At 46.6% G+C, this 17,795-nt stretch overlaps 1 protein-coding gene across 5 annotated transcripts in view; it reads left to right on the top strand.

Moving 5' to 3' along the window:
• Nucleotides 1-17,597, top strand: part of LOC135251471 (misshapen-like kinase 1) — a 31,976-nt gene extending 14,379 nt beyond the window's left edge. For 2 of the 5 annotated variants that reach the window (XM_064328958.1, XM_064328960.1), the window contains 19 exons: nucleotides 948-1,151; nucleotides 1,459-1,629; nucleotides 3,011-3,280; nucleotides 3,579-3,658; nucleotides 4,116-4,219; nucleotides 4,349-4,443; nucleotides 5,262-5,285; nucleotides 6,352-6,506; nucleotides 7,208-7,325; nucleotides 7,794-7,895; nucleotides 8,764-8,875; nucleotides 9,296-9,451; nucleotides 9,800-9,943; nucleotides 10,182-10,316; nucleotides 10,568-10,668; nucleotides 10,787-10,936; nucleotides 11,184-11,343; nucleotides 12,136-12,275; nucleotides 12,405-17,597. In XM_064328958.1, the coding sequence (XP_064185028.1) occupies nucleotides 948-1,151; nucleotides 1,459-1,629; nucleotides 3,011-3,280; nucleotides 3,579-3,658; nucleotides 4,116-4,219; nucleotides 4,349-4,443; nucleotides 5,262-5,285; nucleotides 6,352-6,506; nucleotides 7,208-7,325; nucleotides 7,794-7,895; nucleotides 8,764-8,875; nucleotides 9,296-9,451; nucleotides 9,800-9,943; nucleotides 10,182-10,316; nucleotides 10,568-10,668; nucleotides 10,787-10,936; nucleotides 11,184-11,343; nucleotides 12,136-12,275; nucleotides 12,405-12,488 (2,505 nt within the window). In that variant the 3' untranslated portion in view covers nucleotides 12,489-17,597. The remainder of the gene's footprint in view (nucleotides 1-947; nucleotides 1,152-1,458; nucleotides 1,630-3,010; nucleotides 3,281-3,578; nucleotides 3,659-4,115; nucleotides 4,220-4,348; nucleotides 4,444-5,261; nucleotides 5,286-6,351; nucleotides 6,507-7,207; nucleotides 7,326-7,793; nucleotides 7,896-8,763; nucleotides 8,876-9,295; nucleotides 9,452-9,799; nucleotides 9,944-10,181; nucleotides 10,317-10,567; nucleotides 10,669-10,786; nucleotides 10,937-11,183; nucleotides 11,344-12,135; nucleotides 12,276-12,404) is intronic. The other 3 variants (XM_064328963.1, XM_064328964.1, XM_064328959.1) reach the window with 3 other exon arrangements.
• The last annotated feature ends 198 nt before the right edge of the window (nucleotides 17,598-17,795 follow it).

Here is a 17,795-nt window from a genome sequence, read left to right as displayed (position 1 = left end):
AGTTGCTACCTAGGATAGTTCAAATGTCTAGAACACTACTCATAGTAGGCTGTCTTTAACACTGGGTGTACAAACGACAGATGTAGTTTCCATGCAAATTCCATTTAGGTTAAATGTTAATCACAGATTATGAATTGAGTAATCATTGGAAATCCAAGAAATTATTTGGTTCAACTTGCTGCTGGGGAAGTCGTGTGATTTAAAAAAAACAGAACAAAAAAGGAAGCCAGCACTGAAAGCCCCTTTGTCCTGGATTAGTCCTGAAAGTGAAGTTCCCATGATCTTTAAATTTATTCATTTGTCCATTTGTAGTCTTTTCTGTTATTGTCCTGTGTCCTCCTGTGTTTGTGCATATTTGTGTACTTATATGTAAACCTGTCTGCATCTCTGCACTCCTGAGCCCATCTGTGTAACTGACTGTGCAGTCCTGAGCTAGCCTGTGTAAGTGACTGCACAGTCCTGAGCTCGTCTGTGTGACTGACTGCGGAGTCCTGAGCTAGCCTGTGTAAGTGACTGCAGTCCTGAGCTCGTCTATGTGACTGACTGCGCAGTCCTGAGCTAGCCTGTGTAAGTGACTGTGCAGTCCTGAGCTCGTCTATGTGACTAACTGTGCAGTCCTGAGCTCGTCTGTGTGACTGACTGCGCAGTCCTGAGCTAGCCTGTGTAAGTGACTGTGCAGTCCTGAGCTCGTCTGTGTGACTGACTGCGCAGTCCTGAGCTAGCCTGTGTAAGTGACTGTGCAGTCTTGAGCTTGTCTTTGTGACTGACTGCGCAGTCCTGAGCTAGCCTGTGTAAGTGACTGTGCAGTCCTGAGCTTGTCTTTGTGAGTGACTGTGCAGTCCTGTTCTCGTCTGTGTGACTGACTGCGCAGTCCTGTGCTCGCCTGTGTGACTGACTACACAGTCGTGAGCTTGTTTGTGTAACTGACTGCATGGTCCTGTCCGCAGGAGTACAAGCGCAAGCAGCTGGAGGAGCAGCGGCAGTCGGAGAGGCTGCAGAGGCAGCTGCAGCAGGAGCACGCCTACCTGGTCTCCCTGCAGCAGCAGCAGCAGCAGCAGCACCAGCAGCAGCAGCAGCAGCAGCAGGACAAGAAGCTGTACCACTACAGCAAGAACTCTGAGCCCAACAACAAGCCCGCCTGGGCCCGAGAGGTAGGGCGGAATACCCACACACACCTCCAGCCCCACCCTCGTTCACATCCCTACCATTCTGTGGAACATCTCAGGTGCAGAGTGACCTCATCCACCTCCCCCGCAGTGTGAGCTTGGGGTCCAGCAGATCTGATTTGCTAGTTAGATTTGGGGGATGATTGGATAGAAAGATGATTGGATAGAGGGATCGGTAATTGGGCCAGGGCGCCCCGGAGCGTTCCCTCCGGATGGGCGGTGACTGCAGCGAGACGCGGCCTCGGGTCACACCTCCACAGAAGGTTCTTTCTCTCCTGCTTCTCTCCATCAGGTAGAGGAGCGCAGTAAGCTGAACAGACAGGGCTCCCCCAAGATCTCCGCCGCCGTCTCTGACACTGCCATTCAGTCTCGAGCTGACTCCGTCAGCCAATCGGGCATAGCGCAGGCTGCCCTGACCCCGCCCATGCAGAGGCCCGTTGAACCCCAGGGTGGCCAAGGCAAGGTGGGTGGGCCTCATAGAGGGGAAAAAGGGGAGAGGTCAGCAGGAATCTGTGTGAACATTTCAGGGCACCAAACTGCATGTTGTAAAAACCATGGGTGGTCACATCCAAGATGGACTTTTCCCACAGTCGTAACAACAACAATCGAGCAGCTCGATTCTCACCTTGGAAATGTTTATATTTGACTGTATTCCGTTGGCGAAACAAGATACATTGTGATAGGAAATTTGGGAAATCCCCCCAGGATATTGCAGGGTCAGAAATGAACTTGTGTGTTAAATTGTTTGTAACAAATGTCCACATTCAGAAAAGCACTTATGATGTTCTGAAAGAAAGGAAATCGGGTCAGCAAGTGTAATCTTGTAATGCATGTTAACTCCTGAATCTCCTCCCACTCTGAACCTACCAGCCGTCTTGCTCCTCTTTCTGCCCTCCCAGTCTCATTTTCTTGCATTTCTCTGAACCTTGGCAAGCAAACTTGTTTCTCTCTCCACAAACTCATTTCAGTTAACACAAGCATTTCAGTTGGTTTTCAAATCAAATTGTGTAATCAATTCAACGTTTTCATTTGCACGTGAAACATAATCAAAGTTTAGGTAATGCTGATGGCCACAGAATAATCTGTAAAATCAATCAGTGACTGAGCTATGCCTACTTTAGCTAACAATCTTGCAGGTTATATTTACAGTAGATGATAGCACTAACTAGCCACGATTAGGTAGCAAGAACAGCAGTGCATGGTCTCTTTCAGATCTAGCTTGCTAGACAATGTTTACTATGTTTGATTTACTATGACAAACTTGTCTTGCAGTCTAGCTTTCTAGCTAACTAGCTGTTTCCATAAATTAACTTTTGAATCATATTCAGTCGGTAAGAGTGGGGCTGGTGCCTGAGTAGCCAATGCTGCTAGTTCTAGTCCAGTAGGGTGAGGGATGCAGGCCCTTCCATGAGTGAAGTTTGAACTCGTTTTGCAGGATGGTGGGATTTCAGACCCTGGCATTGAATAATAGGATTTAGGAGCATGTTATGCAGTGCCTGTGGGGATGTTCATGCCCCCTCTCTGTGATGTCATCAGTTATCGTACCCCCGTCTTAAAAAGTGGCCTCGCTGTCTTTACCTCTCTCTGTCCATGAATATCCTGGGTCCTTTTAAATCTGCTTGCTTTCAATTGTTAATGATTTCCCTTTTCTTCTTTCCCTTTCTTTCACTCCTTTCTAATCCTTTACCCATCATCCTCCTCTCCTGTGGCATGGCCCATACCTTCCTGCCCATGGTTCCTCTGGGACTCTTCCCCCTAATCTCTCCTGCACCCCGCGTTCTCTTTCCTGCCTCTGCCTGCCCCTCCTGGCCTGCCCCCCGGCCCGCCGCGCTGGCCCCCAGCAGTTTCAGATGGCCCACCTGGTCCCCCTGAAGCCGTACGCTGCCCCGGTCCCTCGCTCGCAGTCCCTCTGTGACCAGCCCACTAAGACCATGTCTGCCTTCCCCACCCAGGATCCCTCCCCCACCCCCGCTCCCCGCTTCATCCCCTCTAGGCAAATCATGCGCCGCAACTCGGACCCCCCCTTCGAGAGCTTTGCCCCCCAGCCGCGTCCGATCGCCAGGGACGAGCGCGGGCCCTGGGTCCGCAAGCAGGACCCCGAGCAGCCCCCCAAGGTGCGTTTCCTCCATCAGACCTTTCATCTGCTTTCTTCTGTCAGCCCTTACTTTCTGTAGACCAGGGAATCCTCCTTGCTTTTGGAGTCTTGTTTTGCTGTTGTGCAAAATGTTCTATATCTTGACACTTTTTACAAGTGATTTAATTGGCAATATTTGGTTTAGAGGTTTGGAGTGAGAGTGTGAACATGTGTGCAAAGAAAAAAAGCAACTCTGTCTTTACCTCATGGTAGCTGGGTGGACGGCTGATTCTTGTCTGTGCGTTAATTATGTACTGAACTGGCGTTTCCTGCCCCAGGTGCCCCAGAGAACAACCTCCATCGCTGTAGCCCTGAACAGCAACGTGGCGCCGGGCGTCAAACACCCGGCTCGGGCCAGGTGGGTGCGGGTGTGGCCCTGGCCCACAGTATGGGGGAATGGCTGATGGGAGCTTCCGAATACGTGTGCATTGCAATTAAGAGTCTCCTTCTGCCTGCGCGCTTGTGCGTGAGCGCCAGAGCATATGTGTTTATTGTTTGTTGAGTATGCTCCTTTGTGACCAGCGTGCATGCCTGTGAGTACAAGTGCGTGTGTGTGCACACGTCTTTGTTTTTATATACCTGTGTTTGTGTCTGTGTGTATGTGTGTATGTGCGCTTGTGTGCTCTTGCATGTGTGCAGTTGTAATTAGTTTCCTGCTGGGCTGTGTGCTCCACACTGCTGCCGTCTGGCTTTGAGCTGTGCGTCTGAATTGGATGTGTGAATGGGCCAAATGTGAGCACTGTAACCTGCCCCAGCAAGGACCTGGGCCGAATGGATGAACGATAATGATTCATTGTTTCCCTTCCTCCTGTTAGTAACCCAGACTTAAGCCATAATGACCGCTGGGAGAGAGGTGATGGGGTGGGTGTGGCATCCAACCAGCCCCAAACCAGCTCCCTGGAGAGACATCACATCCTGGGTGAGTGAGCCTGCTTTGTGTCTGTCTGCCTGTCTCCGTCTGCACAGTTTTTTTTTGTTTTTTTTTTACTGATGCATAATGTTAACTAATGACTTGGATAACCCCGGTTTAAATGTTTGTGCTCTGCAGCATCTTCAAAGACGGAGTCGTCCCCCATTCTGCCCCAGGACGGGCGCCCCAAGCCAGCGGAGCCCCGCAGCTCTTCTCGGCCGGGTCGTCCTGCGGTGAGGTCCTAAATGACCGTCTAGCCCTCGAATAACGACTTATGTGACTGGCATGCTCATAAACACTCAGAACTCTGTACAGTCTGAACTTTACGATTTTCCCTGAACTTAGTTAGTCAAATTAGGGTAAAGGGGCACTGCATTTCAGCTGAAAGGAGACCCAGGTATTGAACACAAAATGGAAAAATCAATGGAAAATCACTTAATAGGGTATTAAGCCAAATTGTGTGGCCAACACAGCCTGTATGCTTAGAGTCTACAGCTTCCGGAAGTCTGCAGAAGGGGTACAGTGCTAATAATGCTTAAAGTCTTGTTTAGTTGATCCCTGCATTGTTCCAGGAAATCCCATAAATGCTTCATTGGGTTCAGTCCTGGTGGCCAAAAAGGCCTTGTACAGTACCTGCATTGCCTAATTTGCCTAGCAGATATTCCTATCCAAGGACATTTCAACACCACAGCTGGATATCTGACCAAAAGTACAACTGAAATGCCCCACCTTGGAGTTTATCTTCTGAAGTCTCTTTACAGCACACTTCTGCTGGTATATTCCTCTACTTGTTTCTATTCTGTCCTTTTTAGTTGATCAGATTTTCCAATGATCCTAGGCTTTTTTTTCCAGTTAACTTTAGGTTCCTCCTTCACTGTGTACCCATCCCTACACACCCTTCCTCACAGAAAACTGACTCTAAACTGACTCATCTCTCTCTCCTTCCCTGTCGTCAACTCTGTAATCACATTCCTTTTCACACTTTTCCCTCTCTTTTTCCTCATTCCTCCCCTGCTCTCCCTCTCCTTTACCTCTGTTCTCCAAAATGCAGAGTTATAAGAGAGCTATAGGAGAGGTCAGTACCCACATGTGTGTGTTTGCACATTATTTGTGTGCGTCACCAGTCTTTTTAAATGTTAGTATTTACTGTTTGCTTACTGGACAAAGTCAAAGTCAAGAATAGATCCCAATAGGTTGGGAATAAATTTGATTTTTTAATGTCAAATTTTTTAATTTTGTATTTCTGTGGAATTGAAGAATAGATATTCAATTTTTTTGCCCATTTTCTTTTCTTTACACTGTGATACTGTTTCAAGGTCCATTTTATTTTGTATAAAAGGGGAACTTCAACCTAAATTGATATCATATTGTCTTTTTGATGCTTCCACCGTTGGAAGGTAAAAAAAGTTGTGGTTGTCAAGGTGTCTGACTTGTTGCATCCCATATCTGAAACGTGCATCTTTGGCTATGCATCCCCACTGCACGTTCACAGTTCCTTATGCTTTTTAGGATTTCAGTAGTTTGAGTTCTGTTGGTAGTGCACAAAGATAGGATGTCATATAACTGAACTTCTATTTATTTTCCAAAGTCTAAATTCTGCCTGGTTATTTCCTGTCTCATTGTGTTTCACCTGTTTTATTACCTTTGTAGTAGGCCAGATACCAGCATGCCCTGTTAAAGCTTGTATTATTAAAGAGATTGATCATTCCATAAAACAAAAAGGATAACATTCAAAAGTAAATGCATGAAATTTATCACTCGGGCACATTTTGTTCTAGAATGGGAGGCATATTATTTGTAAAACTAGTCTGTTTACATTTTTAATAATGTTATTGGCAAACGGACCAATTAATCATCAAAAAGGTGAAGTTCCCCAGTAAAATAATGCCATTGCTCTATAGCTATGTTTTTTTTCCTTATTGTGAGTATATAATTATCCTGTTCGTATGTGTTTGCACGTGTGTCTGCAGATGCTTGTGTGTGTATATATTTGTGTGCCGTATAGCACCTCCTGCTTCTCCATCCATTCTTGTGTGTCTGTGTCTGCATGCTTCTCCTCCTGCGCCTCCTGGGAGAGCGCCGCTCTCCGCGTATCTCTCCCCCTCCCCCCCTCTGACGGTTGCGTGCTCCTCTGTGTCCAGGACCACAGGTCCCACGTGAAGGAACGTCAGGACGAGCCCCCGAGACCGCCCGCCAAGGCCATGGACTACTCCTCCTCCTCGGAGAGCGGCGAGAGCAGCGAGGAGAGCGGAGGAGAGGGGCCGGAGGAGGAGGAGGAGGAGAGCCCCTCTGACCGGTGAGATGGAGGGACGGGTGGACAGTGGGACGCTTGCTCCCCAGTCATGTTATAAGCGAGCGGTTTGGACAGCAGGCAAGAGAAAGAGGGGGTCTTACGGTGTTCACAGAACAGAGGTGGGCGGAGCTTTGTGGGAAGCTTCTGTACTCCACATCACTAGGGCCAGCGTCTCCATTACCCCTCACCCTACAAGCCCTTTTCCACACGTTGTGTGTGACTTCAGTGATCTTTCAGGCTGCAGAAATGCTGCCACTGGTGCATGGCAAACACACCCTGGCCCTGCCAGCAGGGCCTTCATCAGTCACTCCGTTTCTGTTACCGTGCACCTGAGTAAGGCTGTATGTGCATGCCTACCCCATTACCACACCCTCCTACCACATTACCAGCCTCTCTGCGCCCCCTTACCACCCTCTCCTACCCCCTTACCAGCCTCTCTACACCCCCTTACCACCCTCTCCTACCCCCTTACCAGCCTCTCTACGCCCCCTTACCACACACTCCTACCCCCTTACCAGCCTCTCTACACCCCTTACCACCCTCTCCTACCCCCTTACCAGCCTCTCTACGCCCCCTTACCACCCTCTCCTACCCCCTTACCAGCCTCTCTGCGCCCCCTTACCACCCTCTCCTACCCCCTTAACGCCCTCCCCGTTCCCACACTGATCACTGATGTCCATCCGTCTCCCACGGTCCCCTCTCAGTGTCCGTGATGCGGACTCTGACTCGGTGAACACCATGGTGGTCCACGATGAAGAGGGCGAGGCTGTGTTGCCGGTGCAGGCCGGAGGCTACGGGGATCAGACCATGCTGGTCCAGAGGGTGAGTTGCCTGGCTGGGACCAGCACAGAGCAGTGGGGGAGAGAGGCCTAGCACGCAGTTTGCTGCCCATTGTCAATATTTTGCAGATCAGTGCAAATGAAGAATAAAATGATTACTGGTAAAAGTTCAAAACGTTCGTCTGGATGAAATGTAGGCAAGCAAACCAGCCCAACTAGACCAATTTATCATTACTGAGTATTTCATTGTGAACTGCCTGTTGAGAGGAATCCACGAATCACTACGTCAATTCCAGTTTATTTACAGTATGTTTTGTGATGGCAGTGCACAATGCATTGTGGGATTGTAAAGGGAACAAAAATAATCACTTTGTATCAGTTGTCATATAAATCATGCATTACACAGATTACGTTAAGCTCTCTTGTTGTAGGGACTGACAGGTCAAGTCTAGCACAGAGGACAGTGCACGTGTGCCTGTGTGGTGTTGATTCTGCTCCTGTCATTGCGCAGACCCCAGAGAATCGCGGTCACAACGGCTACACGAACCTGCCGGACGTGGTGCAGCCGTCTCACTCCCCCACCGAGTCTGCGTCTCAGGACAACGCCTTCGATGTGAGGAGCCTCTCTCTCTGTCTCTCTATTTTTCTTTCTGTCTCTCTCTGTGCATACCTGTCTGTTTCACCGGTCTTGTGTGACTGTCTTTCATCCCATCCTATGTGTGATGTCTTCACCATCTGTCTGTTACTTTGCATCTGAAATATGTTTGTCCCCTCTCTGTAAGAAAAGGTCCCCAGATCTCAGAGTCCCTCGATGTCTCACCATGTATATGGACTACTGCTTGTAGCTACTCTGTGTTTCATTGATGCCAGAAGGTACTCATGTAACTTGGAGAGACTTTGAGTGATAAATCATTAGCTTCTAAGCAGTGTCTGTTTAGGAACTAGATCAACCCTCAGAGACCTCAGGTTATTTTGGCGTTTTTTTCCCCCCCAATTGCACACCATCCTTTGATTGCGAGGAAATAAATGTCTGCATCCTCAGAAAATGCACTTTCACCTCCTGAATCATCATCCTCGTTACTAGAATGCAGGCGGATGGCCTGCAGTGGCGGCTTCGCTGATTTTTATTTCGCCGTGTTTCTGAAGCGTTGCAGCTGCAGCGCGGCGTCTTCTCGCCGCTCGGTGTGTATTTTCGGCAGCAGGAGTGAGAGAGTTGTTTGACGGAGATTAGAGAGAGTGCTTTTTGATGCAACCGCGTCATGCGGTTTCAGAAGGTTAATGAGATCATTCTGAAACTTGCTGAATTTATTGTGCTGCTGCTGTGCGCATCACAAATGTGTGCACACACACAAACACACACACACTGTGTACGTGCACACAGACATGCGCACTCATTCGCATGAGTGAGTATCGACTGAATGAAATTTGGCTTGTGCCAAAGTGTTGGAATGGCTCAGACATGCTCACTTTCCTGATTTCAGTATCAGTTGCGGGGATTGATCAAGACTCCGGGCAAATCTTCCTTCACCACCTTCGTGGACCTGGGAATGTACCAGCCACACGGGCTTCCAGAGGAGTCCATCTCGGCGGCAGGTGAATGGCGCCGCGCGCCTCTTGGCACAATGTGCTCCTCTGTCGTGAGGGAGGAGCGCTGACATAAGCGGGCTGGGCCTCGTCCAAGAGCTCGGAGCCTCACACAGCTCTCCATTCAGCCGGCCCCTTCTGTGTCTGCATCTGTTTGCGTTTCTCAGCACAATGGTTTCTTTGGGTTTTACTCTTACTGTGTCTTACTGTACCTCCCTCCCTGTCTCTCTCTCTTATGCCATCCCCTGCCAGTTTCAGTTTTACTGGCTGTTAGGAGTGTTGCCATACCAAATAAAATTGATCTCAGTCGTGCTGATCAAGTTACCACACAAACAAAAATCAAATAATGTATGATATGAATTGCGTTCAGAATGCTTCATTTTGTATGTATTCTCCACCGCATTGAGCTAAATGATCTCCTCTTGTCAGGTTTTGGCGCCAGGTTCGAGCAAATGAGGACGGAAGGGCGCAAGGGCTCTGTGGTGAACGTGAACCCGGCCAACACCCGGCCCCACAGCGACAACCCCGAGATCCGCAAGTACAAGAAGAGGTTCAACTCGGAGATCCTGTGCGCTGCACTGTGGGGTGAGAGAGGGCACCAGAGCCCAGAGAGAGAGAGAGAGAGAGCGCATACAGAGGAGAGTTGATGGATAGGGGTGTGTGTGTGGGGGGGGGGGGGGTCAGGTGGGTGTATGTTATTTATGCAGCAGTAACAGCAGTGTCTTTGTGTCTCTGAATCTATACTGCCTATGTTGCTGACTGTCTGTTTCTCTCTGCACACTGCACAGTTGTGTGGCTGTACAGTGTGGCGGATCGTTTGTGCTGACTCTTTGTGTTTCGGGGTCGCACCCTGTGGAGCGCGTGTGGCTGCTCGTACAGTGGGCTCATTTGTGCCGCACGCACGCGTGTGTGTGTGTGTGTGTGTGTCTGCAGGGGTGAACCTGCTGGTTGGCACGGAGAATGGGCTGAAGCTGCTGGACCGCAGCGGGCAGGGGAAGGTCTACCCCCTCATCAACTCCCGCCGGTTCCAGCAGATGGACGTCCTGGAGGGGCTCAACCTGCTCATCACCATATCAGGTCACCAGCGCCCCAGCTCACACCAGCCGCATTCACACCAGGGCGTTCGTTTAGTCTTAACCAGTTTAGCCCTGTCTCCCGAGACTGGTGCCTTGCGCTAATGGGGCATCATTAAAATGGCCTCCTGTTTTCTATAGACTTATTTCCTGGTACTATTATACTGTGGGATTTTCACACAGCTGTTACGTTAATTTCAGTGCATTTGAGTGGCGATGGTCATGTCCTCTCTTGCCCTCAGGTAAGAAGAACAAGGTGCGGGTGTACTACCTGTCCTGGCTGAGGAACAAGATCCTGCACAACGACCCTGAGGTGGAGAAGAAGCAGGGCTGGACTACAGTGGGAGAGATGGAAGGGTGTGTCCACTACAAAGTGGGTGAGTGAGCAGGGGGAGTGGAGGCTGGGGATGCCTGGGGCTGCGGAGATCAAGGAGAGGGGAGAGGGTGAGACGGGAGGAAGGAGGGGTGGTGTGAGCGGTGTGGAGTGGGGGAGTGAAGGAGGCTGCAGGACATGTGAACAAGTGATGGGAAAGAAGGAGTAAGAGGAAGAAGCCAGGCTGATGATGGGAAATGTATGTGTGCTGACCTGGTTTGCCTTTAACTGATAACTTCTGATTTCCTCATGCAGTGAAATACGAGAGAATCAAGTTCTTGGTGATCGCCCTGAAGAATTCGGTGGAGGTGTACGCCTGGGCTCCCAAGCCTTATCACAAGTTCATGGCTTTCAAGGTAGCAACACCTTTGACTGGAATGCATTCACGGCTTAAATTTGTTGTAAAATGCAATGTCAGGCCTCACCACCACGTGTCTGCGTTTTCGTTTCATTCCCCTCCATCTTTCCCCACAGTCCTTTGCTGACCTGCCCCACAAGCCCCAGCTGGTTGACCTAACTGTAGAGGAAGGTCAAAGGTTAAAGGTCATCTATGGGTCCAGTGCGGGGTTTCACGCTATCGATGTTGACTCTGGGAACAACTATGACATCTACATCCCTGTGCATGTGAGTTTTTCTCATAGGCACCCAAACACACTGAGTACCGTTGCACTGTTACCTCAATACACCAATCTCCCTTGTAAACAGACATTTATAAAATGAAACTGGTTACCAGCAATTCCACTTTTTTATAGAAGCGTCAGATATGTTTTGTACTCATTTTACTGAAGCCAGTCAGTAGAACCACACATTTCTTATAACGGCAATGGATGGGAGTTTGCTTTTTTAATGACCCTCCCACCCCACACTTCAGATCCAGAGCCAGGTGACGCCCCACGCCATCGTGTTCCTGCCCAGCTCTGACGGCATGGAGATGCTGGTCTGCTACGAGGACGAGGGCGTCTACGTCAACACCTACGGCCGCATCATCAAGGACGTGGTGCTGCAGTGGGGCGAGATGCCCACCTCCGTCGGTGAGGAACTCTCTAGCCCAGCGAGATGTCGCCATACCGCTCTCTCACAACCTGCGCTGGGTTTCTGAGCTTTAGACCTGAAATAGGATGAACCTCTGTGGGTCTGCCCTTAGTGCTGGGATGGGCAGCTGCACAGGGGGAGACTAAGCGTCTGTAGGAACTGGGGCTGGTGGCCAGCAGAGGGCAGTGTCTCTATGGAGGAAAGGAGCCCCAGTGCCCATCAGCACAGTGATGGGATTCACCATATTGTAGGAGATGGTCTTTCAGATGAAACCTTAAACTAAGGCGCTGTGTTCATTAAAGACGCTTGCTGTAAGGAGTTGCCTGGTGCCCCAGCAAACATAAAAAGCTGGTTCTGCCAACATTGAATAATCCTCCAGTTCATTTAGCTCCATAATTCCGTCCCTCTCCTCCTAAGTCAATGTGTGGTGCGTCTTCCTGTGCAAAATGGACGCCAGGCATCACCCAGGTTTGTGCTGCACATTAGTAGTGTTTCCCCCTTCATTGCTATATAATTGCTGAAAATTGCTATATAAATCTATTATTAATAATAATAATAATAATAATATAAACTATTGATAATGATTCAATTAAACATAAATGTTAAGTTCATAAACAAGCCTCACAACAACAAAAACAAAGCATCTATAGAAGAAACTACACAAGGAAAAATTATGTATTTAGAAACCGTAGGTAACAATCACTCCCTTAACACTGTTTGGTGGTTCACTTCATGAGGACACAGCCCTGCTTGGCCTGTGCGAGTCCTGACTGCCTGCTGTTCCTCTGCAGCCTACATCTGCTCCAACCAGATCATGGGCTGGGGGGAGAAGGCCATCGAGATCCGCGCCGTGGAGACCGGCCACCTGGACGGAGTCTTCATGCACAAGAGAGCCCAGAGACTCAAGTTCCTGTGTGAGAGAAACGACAAGGTGAGCCGCACACAAGCACAGAACGCAGCCCTCCACACTGGCTGTTTGCAGCAAGACAGTGGCAGTTGTAAAGGTCTGTGTGTTCTCTTTCTCTCTCTCTCTCTCTCGCTTTCTGTCCCTCTCTCGCAGGTGTTCTTTGCTTCTGTGCGTTCTGGAGGCAGCAGTCAGGTCTACTTCATGACTTTGAACAGGAACTGCATCATGAACTGGTGAAGCGGAGGCTGCCTTGTCTGCCTGTCCAGCCATCCGTACATCTGTCCACCCAGCTCTAACCTTCATGCGTCAAGTAGGCCCCCTTCACTTGGGTAGAGTCCAGAAGAGGTGGGGGTTTGAGTGGATGGAAGGCAGAGAGGAGAGGGGGCTGGTTCCGGTATTTTCCGCAGTGTGGCCGATCAATGCTCCATTGCTTCTCTTGTATAGTTTCCTTGTGTGTGACCCTGCAGTCTCATCACCTGCCTTTAGTCAGCTGTCTTAATTAACTCAAAGCCCCACTGACCAACCCACTAACTGAGTGACACACTGCCTGACTGAAACACCCTGAACTGACAGACGGACAGAAGCTGCTGTACGAGTGACCCCGACGGCCGCTGAACTGATTCATTTCCTCACTCTTATCTGGGGAACGCATTGTTGGTCTTGATTTATGTGTATATATTTTTGTAACGGTTCCAAAGCTCCGAAGCCATTGTGAGTCATCTCTTCCTCCGCCTTACCGGAACTCCTTTTTTGGACTCGTGGGTTCCAAGTGAGGAGGGGAGGAGGGGCCTCGTTAGAATTCCTTCTGTTCATAAAATACTAACAGAAACTCAGAAAGTAGCGCAGTGAATTGTAAATAGTTACTGAAGCAATGAACAACACAGGGACGTAACGGTACCACTGATCCTTATCTACCAGTGTCTGTCTTTAGTGATCTTACGGGCCAGTCTGTTTGGTTGTTCTGTCATGGGCGTTTTCTTTGGGTGAAGGGTGGTGTGGATGTCATAGCGATCCGGTAAATATCGCACTGCCTGTCAGGTAGGATCTGGACTTGAGTCCCTGAAAGCCTTAACCCTGATTCTGATTTTCAGTAAATTATATATACATACATATAAGAATGTATGTCCCTGAATTTGGAGTTAACTAACCTGGTAATGTATTGATATGAGATTGATTCACAGGCTGCTGGCTGTTGTGTGTGAATACTAAGCTGCTGTGTGGAGGGGCAGGAAACAGTTCAGAATTTTTATTATCGTTGCATATAATGAGCAAGCAGAGAGGTTTTTTTATCAAAGTTTTCCGTTTGAAGCAATGGGATTTGCTTACCATTTTTAATCCTTTTGAAAAATCTCATTTTTATTTTGCTCAAAAAATTAATTGAGCCGTAAATCTCTTTAGAGGAAGTGTTATCCTCAAAACTATCGTATTCTGTTATACCCCATCTAAAGGCTTTACTTCAAGACCAGACCACAGACTTCTCTTTTTCACTTCCTGATTGAGATCACTTCCCCCTCCTCCCCTATCCGCTGGCTGCCTGCTTGCCACTCATCAGCTTGCCCGACCTGCTGCATGCTTTATCTGATCGTTCTACCATATCATTCGGCTGTCAGTCAGTCTGCCCCTCCTTCCAGGTCATCTGCACTCCAGACTCCCCCCTTTTTACCTGTGTCACCAGCCCGATGGCCCCTCCCTTCTGCTGCCACCCTCCAATCATGTCTCCTCATTACCACAGCATTTTACTTGACCACTTTGTTACTTGAACTTGGGAGTTCTAGCTGGCCCGCGGTGTTGTGGGGAAGAGGTTCTTCATAACTGCAGACACTGCGCAGCTTTAGTGCAGTGGGCTCAGGAGGTGTATAGGAAAGCTATTTTCAGAATGGTCCCACTTTTTTTCCCCAGAATATCATATTCTTGTACCGTTCTGCGCGTTCGGGTAACATAATGTCATATATGTAAGTACGTGGCCTTTTTTGGAAGGGGGTGGGTTGGGGAGTTAAGCAGAGCAGCAGCTCAGTGGTCCACTATGTGGATGCTGGACAGCATCTGTGAGAGGCCATCTTTTTCCAGCCCTGTTTGTTATTAGTCTCAGAGGCTTCGCTCACTAAACCATTTTAAGGCTGGTTATTCCACATGTTTATATGAATATGCGTTTGAAATAGTGAATACATAATGTACATGATGCTTTTTTTAAAACATTTTTTTAAATAAACCAAAAGCCAGAATATCGTATATACCTATACATAGGGTGAACTCATTAAAATCAGGAAAGCTGTTAGATTTTTTTTATGTAGAGAAGAAAATAGTATATTCATATATACGCAAGAAAGCACTAGAATGACAGGTGCCTATATGTTGTGTTTAAGCACAGAATAGATTGTAAAATGAAATTGATTGCACTTTTTCAATCTTTTTTTTTTTTGGCTTGCATATATACAGAACATAGTTTGGAACAAAGGCATTACTCAGAAACATCTTCCAAGCAATTATTTGAAGTTTATTTTGTGATTCCACCATATAACTCTTGTCGGGAATTTATCATTATTTTTCTCATTTATATTTTTTTCAATATTTTCACAAAATTATTGTGCCTCATTTCATAGTATAAAATAGGGTTGGGACCAATACATGGATAAATTTGTCCATGTCAGGATGAGTAAAATAAATATTTGACATTAGGTCTAGAGTGTGACAACTGCATCACTGCAAGTTACTGCTGATTAGTATTAGTATGTATCTCCCTGTAGCTGGGCCCTATGCAACTCAAGCAGTTCTCGCAGAAATAAGTTCACTTGTTTCAGACGTGCTCATGCCGTCAGTTTCCTTTTGTTCCCTCTTACTTTGTTCAGCCTTCAATGCATTACGTGAGCAATGTGGACAACCCTGATGTGAACAATCCCAGTCCTGCTAAAATGTAGCCGTGGCAAGACAAAGTATACAAAATGTATCTCCAAACCTGTGAAAATTCAAACGATAATGGAGTTCTATTAACGTAGTAATGGAGTTACTAAAAAGAGGTTGCTTTTCACTGTACTGCTGTTAAGGAGTATGGCACTGTCAACCGAAAGCAATATACGTGAAGGTGGAGCAAGAGATTCATGTAATCGCACTGTTCTACCATAAATTGGTAAAATAATATTGTAATTGTAGCCTATATGCATGTGTGTTCACATGCCACATAAGCATATCTTTGTGTTTTCTCACTGTGCTGATATTGGGCTCAGCAGGGAAATGACGTGTTCCTTCAGTGCTGTCCTGTCTGTGGAAAGCCATTGGTGCATTCAGGGTAATGCCGTTTGAAGTCAGCAGAGGGAGCTCTATATGTTTCTGCACACCCAGAGGCCCCAAATGAAGAGATTTGAGTGTGTAGCAATTGAAGGCTTTAAAGAAAAAAGGAGGTTTAAAAAAATATATATATAAATTGATGGTTTTAAAAGGTTTATAGGTTTAGTCTAATTTGTGGACTAGTACTGAATAATATAATTTTAAATGTATTTTAATGAGTAGCTAATTTGAGAGATTTGGAAGATGTATAATGAAATGTTTACAAGATATATTACAAGATTTATAATGAAAGATGAATAGAGAATGTATACAGAGAATTCAGAAAATGTTAGAGGAAATGCCTGGTAAGTGTGGCAGATATATTTGATATTTGGTTAGCATATATTTTCATTAAGGTAATTATAATATTTAATAAATACTGAGATTTCTACATTTTTTAAATAAGATTTATTGTAAATTGAAGCACAAAATATTTTGCAGAGAAAGATATAGTATATGTGGGTATATACGATATAACTGAGGGATTTGATTTGTCTTGCCTGTTTTTTGTGGATATGAACAAGAAAATCTGAGGGTGGGTGTGCGTGTTTATGCCTGCGTACCATTTTTGATCCAAGTGCAAATTTCTACTTGTGGAGGTGGTCAGGATGAAATCATTTGAGGCACCCCTCATTGAAGATGAGCTGACACCCACCCGTCCTACTGCAGTACCAGTCTTTCGGTTGTGAAGGTTGGGTTCAGGTGGGGTTTGCAGTCAGCCAGGGCACACTGGTGGACAGGGCGTGACATCACACGAGTTGTCAGCCGCTGATTAATTAGTGGTCTTACCTGGTGTAACTTCCCTGCAGTCCTCCGGTGGTGGTGAGTGTAGGGAGATGCTGTTTAGGAGAGCAGTCGTCTCCTTCAGGGACAAGTGGGACCCTGGGCCAGTTGTTGCTTCAGTCTGAAGTTGAAAAGACGGTGGACCCGTTATATATACACTGGCTTTGGATTGGGGTGAAATCCCTGTAGGTTTGGGTCCGTATAACCTGTTGAGTCCGAGTCCTGGCACTGCAGACCTACTACACTGTTAAAGTGGTTGTTTTGTATATGAACGCTGCGCTATTTCTCCACATTGTACAGTACTCATGTTTCTGTTACTTGAGTAAGGTTCTGGTCTATTGTGGCTGCCCACTGCATATACATTTTTTTTAGCACTTTCAGTAATGCTTAACCTACAGAGGTTTGATACCCAGTGATTAAATGCGGTGTTGGAATGCGCAGATGGCTTTGGAGAAGAGTCTATATTTGTGTTATTGGGTGTGGTCAAAATGAATGTAAGCCAGCCTGTCTCCAGTCTGTCACTTTGAGAGCCCCAATCCAGTCCTGTTCTCAGCCGAAACACCACAAAAATTAGCTGTAAGACAGAAGGTCTCAAACTTATTACAAATTCAAATGCCTATTTTGGATCCATGAAATAAAGGTGTTCCAATAACCTGCCTCTGTATGTGGATATTTGGTGAAAAGTAGCATGACAAACTGGTAGCTTCTCTGAGAGCGTAGCTGGAGACTGATGCTGGAGCATTTGGTCTTAACCTTAACTACTGTAATGACAACCACAAACTGAGAAACTATTATGCTCACATATTAATACTTGATCATTTTGTAAATTTTAGTCTGTAAATGGATTTAAATTTTTTTCTCTTGATTTTCTCCTTTTACTGTTCTTCATTAACTAAGGAGTGGACAGTGGTGAAAGTTTGAAGTTGAGAGTTGGTATCCTCTGTGATGGGTTGATTTTTTTCTTTTCTTTTTTTTGAACAATCTTTTCAAACATTTTGGTGTTTCTAATGTTCACATTCTGTTTTGGAGGGGGACCTTAAGATTGTGTTTAACAGACTAATGAGATTTCAAGTCTTAGGATTGTGTTGAATGAACTCATGAGTCTTCATGCAAAATACATGTAAAAAAATAAATACACTGATTTGTTGCAAATGCAAGTTGTGATGCCAAAAGCATATCTGTTGAATTTTTTTTTTTTTTCAGCAAATAAATACATTTCCACTGTGTGAACATCAATACTAATTTACAGTTTTCAGATATTTTCTGAGGAATACTTTCATGTCATGGTACACTGCCAAATACATGCCAATGCTTTTACTAAAGATCGGGGATTACATACTGCAAAACGTATTTTGTTACACAAATCTAATTTTAAAATTAGTTATTACTCTTGCAAAATCTGTATAACTGTAAATACAGGGGCCTAGAATCATTAGGTCC

Source organism: Anguilla rostrata, chromosome 3, assembly GCF_018555375.3.
Source record: "Anguilla rostrata isolate EN2019 chromosome 3, ASM1855537v3, whole genome shotgun sequence".
NCBI classification, from domain to species: Eukaryota; Metazoa; Chordata; class Actinopteri; order Anguilliformes; family Anguillidae; genus Anguilla; species Anguilla rostrata.
The sequence above is the reverse complement of the archived record's forward strand: the minus strand, read 5'-3'. Positions and strand labels throughout refer to the sequence as shown.